Source organism: Manduca sexta, chromosome 20, assembly GCF_014839805.1.
Source record: "Manduca sexta isolate Smith_Timp_Sample1 chromosome 20, JHU_Msex_v1.0, whole genome shotgun sequence".
In the NCBI taxonomy this organism is placed as follows: Eukaryota; Metazoa; Arthropoda; class Insecta; order Lepidoptera; family Sphingidae; genus Manduca; species Manduca sexta.
Genome location: NC_051134.1, coordinates 2,516,892 through 2,528,979, shown reverse-complemented (window position 1 = coordinate 2,528,979; position 12,088 = coordinate 2,516,892). Strand labels below are relative to the sequence as shown.

Below are 12,088 nucleotides of genomic sequence, written 5' to 3'. Positions count from 1 at the left end.
TAGGGCAGGAGTGTATAAAAATAATTTTATGTTAAAAATATATGTTAAAAATTTATTTAACTCCATGGTCGTATTTAAACACTGGATGACTAGTTTTAATAATATAAGTAATTTTAATCTATAAAACCTGAAAAAGAAAACATATAAAGTCACATTTCAAATATATATAACAATTTCAATTAATCTCTGAATGCTAGATTTGAATTGTATTGTGAAATGGTCCAGAAGGGTGAAGTTTGTCTACATGGAATGCACATTGATTTATCTGAGTTATGTATTCTGCATGTATAAAAAATATTTACAACAAATAAAATATAGGTTTCATAAATTTCAGAAAGGATGTTACAGCCATGGTTATTGTTGGTTTCTATACAAAAATTATTGACCCTTACATATTATATGTTAATATTAATAATATAACAATATCAGCCCTGTATTATATACTTGCGCACTGCTGAGCTTGGGCCTCCTCTACTACTGAGAGGGATTAGGCCTTAGTCAGCCACGCTGGCCTAGTGCGGATTGGTAGACTTCACACACCTTCGAAATTGCTATAGAGAACTTCTCAGATGTGCAGGTTTCCTCACAATGTTGCCTTGACCGTTAAAGCAAACAATAAATTCACAAAGAATACACACATAATTTTAGAAAAGTAAGAGGTGTGTGCCCTTGGGATTTGAACCTGCGGACATTCATCTTTGCAGTCTGTTCCACACCCAACTAGGCTATTGCCGATATGTTGATATTGTTAATAGCCAATTTATGAAGATTTATATATATTGTTATTTTTTGAAATTCAATAAATATGTACTATACAAGGTAACATAGAAATTATGACTGAAGGTATGGCCTATAACCGATTACATATTTGTGTGTATTCAATTTCATAACAACCTTCACTGTGTCTTTGAAGGGATTTATTACCATAACTATTAAATAACTTTAATATTAATATTACCTTTGTATATTTCTGATTAGAGATACGCCTGGGCTATTTGTACGCATCTGAATATCAACTTCTATATATAAGGTATAAAACCTGCTATGGCAGGCTATTGGTGATATGTTTTGGTATAAGCCTGTGTATATCCAGGTCCACTGGTAAGGGATCTCCATTTCTCATCATTTGACACACAAACCACAAAAGCTTTTGTATTTTTTAATTTATCAGCCTCTATAAAAATACTTTTACGTACAAGAAAGTAAATAGCCTCTTATTTATTTCTACCCGTTAAATAGAAGAATTAAAAAGTTTAATATACTTAACAGTTTTTTAGAAAAGATTTTATAAATGCAGTAAATTGCGTATTATTTTCGTCTAAATATAAAAGTGATTTCAAAACAACGATAACGGTTATAAATCTGCTATAAATAACAGCCTACTAAATTACGATGCGCGGCGGAAAAATATTGTGTAATAAAATAGTTAAAGCATTCCATATACATCCCACCTGCCATGTTATTTGGCAAGGTTATCATCACACTTAACATGCCGTGCTGTTATTGTCTAGTGTATATCTTTAATTGTTACCTACTAACAGAGTATAGTGACATCATGCCCTCAAATGAGCCAGTAGTCTGATTGTCTGACTCATGAACGCGGTGCGAAGGTCGTTGTTCCGGCCTCCAATGAAAATATTCCGATAAAATGTTCCCAATTTACCCTAACAGGACGTGTTTTCGTTCTAATCTTTTCATTTAGGTCACAGTAATACGAAATTATATTATTGCGAAGCTAGATATATACAATTTCTTTTTCGTAAATCTTAATACCGTAGCACTAATAAAATAATGCCTATTTAGGCCGAATATTTAGGTCAAGCCTACAATTAGAAATAGATTCTTTTGAAACAAAGAAAACATCGACGTAATCTTATTTATAAACGGTGGTTCCTCTTATAAGATTAACTAAAGTAGATAATTTATTGATTTATTTCCAGCCCTTAATGACAGAGTTCTAGCCTATTGGTACAGTGGGCACAAATTCCGAATCCTAGAAACTAACGGAGTTGTTTCTAATCGCTATTTACACAAGTTTTGGTTGTCTAGCTATATCTAGTTGTGGAAGCTAGGACGTAACAAGTTTCGTAAACTAATTTTATTGCTATAAAGCCCTACGAATGATTCAATTAATTTTGGAACTGGTTCCGATAAATGTCTTGTGTTTTCTTTCCATTACATCAATTCCCATGTCCTCAATCATAACAAAGACATTGAATATAAGTTTTTGACAACAACAATGTAGGATTTAAACACGATTCCCACGTCTGCATCATGTAAGCAATGAATGGGTAAAGTTATCACTTCGTTTTGAATTAGCTGTTCTATTCTTATAGCGCATCGAGTATGTTAATGTGTTTGCTCCACTATAGCGTTATCATGTTTATGTACTGGTTTCATGTTCGTTTGCGATTTCATATCCAAATCGGTCATTAACGCAAAAATATTTTATATTAGAATGTGACATGAAAATCTAAAAACATACTGATTGGCATCTATACGAAGTTTTGAACCAGATATTTAGTAAACACATTCAATCCGATGCTGTTATGTTATTGAACTCTTGACATTTCCCCTCACATTCGAATAGTCGCTGGAGCCATGGAGGTCATCTCCGAAACATTTTAAGCCAGTCAAGTATAGTTTATAAGCCCATGACCTTAGGTGGATGACTGCATCCCACTAATATTACGTAATTCCGATTGTTACAATTAAAATAATTGTATTATTTTCCGCCGTAACAGTGTATATTATTATTTTATTATGTAAACAAGTTTTGGACCAACCCAATGTTAAATATGCAGAGATTTGTACTAAAATACAAACATTGTAGTGACCATAGCCTTGTAGGTTTTTTGCTTTATCATTTTGTATTGTGAAGCCAAAAATGAATGGATAGTATTGTTTGGTTTATTAGAACTAGGCGCGGAAAAATATTTTTTGTTATCGAACCTAAGATGTGTATGCAGAAAACCGAAGATTAATTTTTAACTTTACTTCCATACCTAACTACGAAAGAGAACGAATGAGTAGATTATATCTTTTCCTATAGACTTTCACAATAATAATATTAAACGTTGCGTAACGCCATGGTTTTAGTAGACAAATATTTTCATGGAGAAAGTTTCATACAGCTGTCGTCCTTGGCGCTTTTTATAATAAATAAGTAATGGGCCAGATTTTAATTTATTTTTTACTTACCACTTTCCCTCCACAGTATTTACGTTGTAACCGTGTACCTACTCTAGGAACTTGATAGTTAGTACTTATTATAGAAAAAAATATTCTGTCTTTTCCTTGTCGAGAAGACTTGTCTGTCCTTTACTTATTTCCAAAGGTCTTATCCTATTTGTAGTAGAACCTCTTTGCATATTAATAGTTTTATAAATCATTTAGCAACTTCTACCGCTTTCGAAGGCTATAATTGGTGTAAGAAAATCAATAAGTCATTGATTATTCTCGCGTGGCCATAATTTATTATACCAAGCTTGGACACGGTAAACAAAGATTAATTAATCCTATAATGATTTAATTCCAATTAATTACTTTTATCTCAGGTCAGTGTCCGTTTACAATTAATTGTAATTCATTCACTAATTATTACCAATTCTTGAGTTGAATGGTTTCGGTAAAATATAAGATTTTGATTTAAGCTCCTAACTTGTAGGTATTAAACATTACATTTGTCAAAGAGTAATCAATAGTGATAAACAAACAAAATATTTATTTGCATTGATATTTGTATGTATGAAATTATTTTCGTGTCCTTATCACGTAAAGTGAATTTTACTATCAGCTGACATCAGTTTGCTATACTCAATAAATGGATAGATAAACTGAATTGATAAGAAATGCAACACGATACTTGTATGCATACGTATAAAATATAAATTATGTAATATTATACTACATCTTCCAAACCTTTGAAAATTCGAACAGTTTCTTTCCCTTTTATTGCTTGCTAGAAATCTATTATTATTCAGCGTGAATCTTTTATATGTTTTGTTGATTTGCTATAATTAGTTTTCTCGGCGTAGATTCTAATGGTTCGAATTAGATTAATCCTCAAATTTTTCTTTTTGATCTATCTATCCACTGCTAAAACCAAAATCTAAGATTGATTGAATTGGTGTCAACTACGTTATCCAAAGATTATCAAATAGTGATAATTAATAATTATTGATCGGTCGATAACATATAATTTTACTCATTAGAGCGAAATGAAAAAGGAATGATTTTAGCATCCCATGCATGTATGTATCCATTTTACTATAACAATCAATTTTTAAAATTTCCTCATCCATAAAAGATGCTTGTTCAAGAGTCTTTGAAACCTTTTATTTTTATTGTACCAGTTGGCAGAATTCTGAATGTAGGATACTTTGGGCGCCACTGTGTCTTCTATCGACCGTCTGATTGTAGTTCACATGCGACAGTTCGTTGAACCAATATGCCAAACTTTACTACAACACGGAAACCTTTATTACAAACTTCTTTTTGCAGATTCAGGATTCAATTGATATAGCTTCCTAATAATGAGTTCGACCTGCTTGATTCAAATTTCTGTGATATCTTTATTTTAGATTGTAACTGCACGTTGTTCTTTATTCTAGACGGAAATTCATAAGCGCAATCATATTAGAGATTATTAGACTTTTGATTGAAATATGAAGGCGCGTCTTTCCTTTATTGCCAATCTTTGTAGTTTTATTTTGTATATATTCGGACTAACATGGCTGATAAACAATTATAGAATCATAACAACTGTTAATAATGGAACTATTTTTAGCTTGAATAACTCATGTGTAATCTCATACGGAATTACAATGATTTAATGAACTGTGTGGAGTGCGTCTGTTAGTCGTGTCTATGTAATTCAATTAGTATCGTTATGTCGGCATTGTTAATTTAATGGCCTAGATTTGTATGTTCATTCATTTTCACTTTTTGCGGATACGTTGCATTTTTAAATTTCGGAAAATGTTTTAGAAATATTGTTCACAACTTCACTTCTATTGTCTGAATCTGCCATTTCACATTTTGCTTATTACTTCCAGTTTAAGGGTGTAATTCGGAACTTCCAAAACATTTTAAAATACTACTGAAAGACGGTACCGCTTTTTTTAGAGAATCATTACATAAGTACAATCGGTCGGTAATGCCCTAATTTATGTAATCAATGTTTTATCATAAAATTCTCTGCAGGAAAGCTTGTTCTCAAAATACCATGGAAGAATTTATACGGGGCATCCGTTGAAGCAACGATAGAACGGCTCTTTCTTATCGTCAATCCTACAGCTGAAGTTAAATATGACCCTGAGAAAGAGGAGAAGATGGCCCTGGCCTCCAAGCAGGCTGAACTTGCTCGGGTTGAAGAGGCCAAGAAAAAAGAAGCGGAAAAAGGTAATGTTAATCAGATTGTTCAGTATAATTAATAGACATTTTTATATTTACAATACCATTTAAAAATATAAATCAAATTTATTATTTATACACGCGCAGAAAACATGAAAAATAATTATGTTTTCTTTGTGATATAGTGACACGATTTAGTAACTTATCAACTCTGGTTGAAAAATTACTAAAAATCTTAAACTTTCTGTTATCTTTTCTGTACAGACTCCATCGTATCTTCGATCTACACCGGCTTATCTTCTAGTCATTAATTTTTTTATAGATAAAAAGCTAAATATTCTAATCGTGTAATAGGTTTGCGAATGAGTAATAAATCACGACCTAGTTTATACACCGGCAGTTATACTGCTGTTTTTATTACGTAGAATGGAGTAACATTGCCATGAAGCGATAACTGATGATATAATCCAAGTTGACAGACTGGCAGTCAATATAGTGTCAATAATGAACCATATTTACAATGATTTAAGGTTTTAGTTATTTGATCTCTTATTATCCTTTTTGCTCTTATCCCATGTTGTCCTAAGTAGGGCTGGCACAACGCACGTTGTTTATGTATGTTGCCTATTGACCAAGGAAGCAATGTCATTTGTGTCTGTAAGAATGATAAAGAATATATAGATTATGGACTACAGGTATAACACTAAAAACTACACATTTTGAAAAAAAAAAATTCAAAATTACATTACACATCTTTTAAAGATAAATTTACTTGCCAAACAAAAACAAAATCTCATTTTCCATAATACTTTGCATTTTCCAATAGACCAAAACAAACTGGACGAGACATTCGTAGAGAAGTTAGTGACGCAGATAATAAAGAACGTGCAGTTGAAGATAACCGATATACATGTGCGGTACGAGGATAGTATAACGAATCCGAAGGCGCCTTTCTCCTGCGGCATCACACTGCACAACCTCTCTGTCCACACCACTGATGAGAATTGGAAGAAAGCGGTTATACAGGAGGCTGTCACGAAGATCTTCAAGGTAAACTAGACCTTAACAACTTAGTGTTGTTACAGGTGTAAATTCTAGATTCGGAGAGAATGGTACTTGTTGTTATTATAAGTGTGAAGAAGAATTTGACGAAGATGCTCTGTCCTTGCTATTGGATATGTAACGTTGGGTTTCTGCACTCTTATTTTGACCAACTTATAAGTTCTTTGTTTTCAATGTTGTGGATTACTCTGTTCTATTTAATTATTTACATAATAGTTACCGCCTTTATCTCAGTTATAAATATAGTCTTAATTTTTAAACGCTTACATCATTCAATAAATTGTAATAAGTGTATATATAATTTCTTAGATTCTAGATTTGGAGGGCTTAGCAATTTACTGGAATCCCACAACCGAGCTGTATTCGAAATCTGTCGCCGATGACATCAAAACTAAATTGCAGACGGAAATCGCCACGAAATCATCACAACCTTCCTTCTATAAATATGGTGAGATTTTTCTGATAGAAAGATTAGTATTTATGTTGAAATCGAATGTAAACCAAAAAAGTTTGTCAAAATTAAGTTATTCATAATGCATAAAGTATCTTCCAATAATCTTGTTATAGGACAGCTAGTACAGCTAGTTGAAATTAATATTATTTTTCCTTAGCTTTTACAAATCAAAAATTATCATATATATTGGAACATTCATAAAAAATTGTTTATTAACCGTTGTATGTTATTTCAACAGCTCTCGGGCCGATAAATGCGACGGCAAAGTTGAAACTAAACCCGAAACCCGAAGGTGACACGCCGAAGTTCAGTATACCGAAAGTGATTCTAACATTACACATGGAACAGTTGTCTGTGAGCCTCACGAAGGCTCAGTACCAGGATATGATGCTGTTGGCAGACTCCATGGATCGGATGAGCAAAGGAGCACCTTACAGGTTTGTTTTTTTTTTAACGTATTGATATAAATCGATTATACTAGTGGCAGGTCTCCGATGTAAGTGTGATGTGAGAGGGCGCTTTGGTAGGTACAACCGTAATGTCTATTTCTGCCACCAAGCAGCAGTGTATATTCTCTGTTGTGTTCCGGCTTGAAGATCATTGTACCAAGTGTAACTAACTTGAGTAATTTGATTTGATTTTGGATAACTTACTTGTTTTTATAATATTTAACAATAGCGGACTAGATAAATGGATTTGATTCGTAGTTATGTGTACCAGGCAATAATGAATACGCGTAACATGTAGTCAATTTATAGCGATTTTTGAATAATTGTACATGATGATGTAAAACCCGTCATCAAAATTCGTTCCGACCAGTTAAGTTTCAAACGTCGTAATCAATGTAGTAAAGCATAATTATAGCGAATTTCAACCTCACCCTGGTTTGGATATTTGGTTGAGGAACCTTATGTTAATACTACCAATACTATCATATTAACATAACGTTCCTCCCTTCTCAGGGTGAAACAAAAAGGAATGACCCTAACGTACCTTCAAATATCAGGTTCATTTCAAAGCTCTATAAAGAATACTCAATATCGAACAAAAGTAGGTTAACACGACCTAATAAATACACTGCTGCATTTTACAAAGCCTGCATTGCAGTCTATTATATAGTGTACTTTTTATGCAAAGAACAGGACGAAATCCGTTGCGCAATTCATTAGTCGGTTGTTGCCAGGTGAACTAGGTAATTTTTTGTTGACTACAACAGCGGGAGAAGTATTTATGTACATTATGTGAGTCTTGATCTCTTTCATAGGAGTTACCTAAACTTGCTATCGAAAACGGTGGAACTTTCTCGACAAATACTTGTACATAAACTTTTGTCTCCGTGCAGAGCTTCATTTTGAGTCTATGTTTAACAGACATCGCGGCGCTAGCTGCGCATGAATACTGTCAATATTTATTTGATTAATTTATTTATATAATATAATATAATAATATTATGTAGACTATGATTGTCTACTCAAACATTCTTGTAGCTTTTACATCTACGATGGATTGGAGCCAGTATAACTTTGGGACTTTTTGCCGGAAGGTCAGACTCTAAGACTTCTATGACAATACTTTTATGTTTTTATACGCGTCGGACGATACTAAAGGGCGAGTTTACCACTCTATCGATTTTTTCGGATATTTCAATCCCAAACAACTTAGCTATATCTTCCGAATCGAAAAGTGAATTCTTATTTATCCAATCTAGAAAAGCGACTAAAGTATTGTTTTAAAATGGCAAACGTTTCGAGAGTAGTATTGAAATAACAACTCGCTAAGTTTACGCAGTATGTTAATAAGTAGGTCAAGACACAAGAGCTACTATCGGTTGTAGGGCTGTAATGAGCTGAACGATCAGCAAAATGTGTTTAGAGCATTGTAGGTCAAAGGTAATGCTTGTGAGTTGTTTACTTAACTAATGGATAGGGCACTTAACTTTTATTGACAGTTGACGTCATCGTTAAGCAAATAGGGGTGTGCAGGGCCGAATTAAGAAAAAATAATTTTCCATAATTTGATGTTTGTGGCTATTTTACAGTCGATTTCAATAAACGATCTTGATCCCTCTTCTTCTATTGATCGCGTGAGTGGGCTAATCAGGACACAGCTTTTTTGGCATCTTAAAAAATGCTTATTTTGATTAGTTTATTCTTGTGATCGGATCGAAGATTAAGATTGGTATCGTTTATTGTAATCGGCCGTAAGTAAACATGGTAATAAAGAAAAACTCAATCCACAAAGAATTTTTTTTGTAGAGATGTGGATTTCATCATTGAATTGTTGACTGCCATTATACAGAATCATCACACTGAAACACCTGCTTGATGTAGGTTTATTCTGTGAATGTGCTCGTTGTGTTTCATTTCAGTGTTTGTACTTTTTAACGCCATTTGTTTTGGAAACGGCTATATCATAACTTTTTTCGACAGGAAATACCGTCCAGACCTAAAGACCTACAGGGGTCACTACAAAGAATGGTGGGGCTTCGCGTACAAATGTATTTTGGAGGAGGAAGTAAAGAGACGTCGCAGGAACTGGGATTGGACGCACATGCTGTCGCACAGGCAGTTGTGCAAGGACTACGCGAACGCCTACCAGTCCAAGCTGACTAGTAAGGGAAAAGTGTCTTCCGATCAGGCGACGGTATTAGAGAAAGCTGAGAAATCACTCGATTTGTTCAATTTAGTCGTTATTAGGCAGAGGATAGAGTTGGAGGTTGGTTGTTGTTAATTCTTCCATTCTATTGAGGAACAAACTTGTTTTTTTTTTTTAGTTGTGTCGTACTGGATTATACAGGATGTTTCATTAGCAATATAAATAATTTTATATTCCAGTTTCAAAAGATATCATTATTAATTTTTACGTATATACCTGTAGTGTTGCTTAATAATAAATATGTTTTTATTTGGGTGTATGTTTTGGCTGTGCCTAGATTTTTTATAGATGAAATTTCTTAATTCATTTCTAGGTGGAGAGATTGGGCAAATTGGAGCAAGAGGCGAAGAAGTCTAAAGGATGGTTCAGTGGATGGTGGTACGGAGGCGGCTCTAAAGATGAGGAATTGGCTGAAGGAACTGCTATAAGTAAGATAATCCTTACTTATTAAATTTTATTGAATAACTTCAGAATATTGTAACAATTATATTCCATTCAGTTATTATATTTGCGGTGCTTTATCTAAAGCAATGTTTTAAATATAAAGACTTTATATAAAAAATATTTGTAAAATAACCAACTTCACAATTTAATTTTAGTGAAACAATTCGAAAAGGCGATGACGCCGGACGAGAAGGAGAAACTATTCCGTGCCATAGACTACCAAGAGAATACAGCGCCATTGCATCTACCCACCGAGTACGTGGCCATAGAGAGCCACTTCCGCCTAGACAGGATGCAAGTGGCTGTCAACGATGATGTCGAAGTATTGAAGGCGTGTGTCGATAATGTGGAGGTCGATATGAAACAACGGCCCAGTGCTAATGCTCTGAGGTGAGACGTTATTGATGGGAATAGTATTTTAAAGGTTTAGAAACTATATTTTTTACCTAATGGGCGATGAATGTGAAGATTTAGTACATAATTTGATAGAACTTACTTTGTCGACTTTTTCAAGAAAAAACATGCTTGGTTTTTTATTTTCAAAAATTTTACCTTTTATTAAATTTGTTATTAAATCGTCCCAGTGGTTATGTTTTAAAATATATACGTATATGTTTAATTTGCAGAGTGGACGTTCAAATGCAAGCTTTCAGTGTGACGGGAGTGCGCCAAGGAGATTTCGAACCGCAACTTGTCATTTCTAAAGAAGTGACCAAAGATGTTAATCTCCTCAACGTTATATTCGAAACCAATCCCTTGGGTAAGATGAGGGTTATTAAAAAATAACTTCCATCGATATGTTGTTGCACGAGAATAGTAAAAGATTTTTTTTCGTAATATTACATAATATAATAATATAATTTGTATTAATTATATTATGTAATATTACCGACGCTATTATTATTGTTTTATAACTTTTATTGTTTTTGTACCAGTGCTTGTTCACTTTTTGGCTTAACATGTGCTACCTTATTGTGGAAATTTTGCTGGAATGTGTGATATTTAGTCTTTGTTTATTTTTTAGCTAATATTGTTCTGTTTGTTTCCCGAATGTATATAAATAAATAAATTATAATTTACAGATGGCACATGCGACCAGCGGGTGAAGGTATCTGCCAGACCATTACAAATTGTCTATGACGCACAAACGGTCATCGAAATAGTCAATGTGTTTAAACCACCCACCGAATCTACAGCTTTAACTACGTATGTATACATCTAATAGAATTAGAAAATTTTTTAATTTTGTACGATATCGAAAAATTCATCGTATCGATAGATAACCTGGACTTGGGAAATAAATACTGCATGGGGCGTCACTTTTTTAGCGTAAACTTAGCGTTGTCAGTGGAAAAAATTTGTTCAATATTTTACGGCACAATGTCGTGTTTTAGTATTTTCCTGGTTGGGCTATACAAAATTATAATTATCGACAAATTTAATTCTTTCTTATTATAGATTGCAAGCAGCAGCCGAAAATAAAATGTCAGAATTGAAGGAAAAATCAGCTTTGGGCATGCAGTATGCCGTCCATCATCACACATTCATCGACTTGGACGTCGATATCGCCGCCTCGTACATTATTGTGCCTCAGACTGGAATTTACAGAGGGTAAACTATAAATCGTTTTTTTTCCAGATATTTTTTTTTTATGTATTGTTACAGTGAAATGATAAATAAAAGCCATAATAGTAGTTAAAGTAATAGTAATTTCGACTGTTACTGTCAACGAAACGCTTACACGGAACGCATATGTACGCAGTCAAGTTTAATCATCCGTAAGACCTAGCCTATGTTGTCACAGTCACGAGCCGTGTGTGGTGGTCAAACTCGGTGCCATAAGTGTGAAGTCGGAGCCGCGCTCGCAGGCGCTCGACGTCGCCAGGATGTACAAGGAGGGGCTCGCCGACGAGGATATACTGAAGGAAATCACTCACCACAGCTACGACAAAATGGCTCTCAAACTCACTGAGATGCAGGTAGATATTTAATGCCAAATGTCGATTAAAGTGTGGAGTATATAAATATTATTTTTGCAAACAAATTATTGATTATAACTTGGTTATTATCCTTTCTTTCCAAATGAATTACCAATGGCAAACATGGTTCGCCCTTGTT

General features: G+C 33.8%; 1 protein-coding gene across 5 annotated transcripts in view; it reads left to right on the top strand.

Annotated features, from left to right (window-relative positions):
- Positions 1-12,088, top strand: part of LOC115446082 (vacuolar protein sorting-associated protein 13) — a 39,468-nt gene that overhangs the window by 895 nt on the left and 26,485 nt on the right. For all 5 annotated transcript variants that reach the window (XM_037440848.1, XM_037440847.1, XM_037440845.1 and 2 more), the window contains exons 3-13: positions 5,206-5,403; positions 6,182-6,405; positions 6,727-6,865; positions 7,110-7,308; positions 9,301-9,586; positions 9,840-9,954; positions 10,126-10,360; positions 10,597-10,730; positions 11,053-11,176; positions 11,429-11,581; positions 11,775-11,949. In XM_037440848.1, coding sequence (XP_037296745.1) covers positions 5,206-5,403; positions 6,182-6,405; positions 6,727-6,865; positions 7,110-7,308; positions 9,301-9,586; positions 9,840-9,954; positions 10,126-10,360; positions 10,597-10,730; positions 11,053-11,176; positions 11,429-11,581; positions 11,775-11,949 — 1,982 coding nt within the window. The remainder of the gene's footprint in view (positions 1-5,205; positions 5,404-6,181; positions 6,406-6,726; positions 6,866-7,109; positions 7,309-9,300; positions 9,587-9,839; positions 9,955-10,125; positions 10,361-10,596; positions 10,731-11,052; positions 11,177-11,428; positions 11,582-11,774; positions 11,950-12,088) is intronic.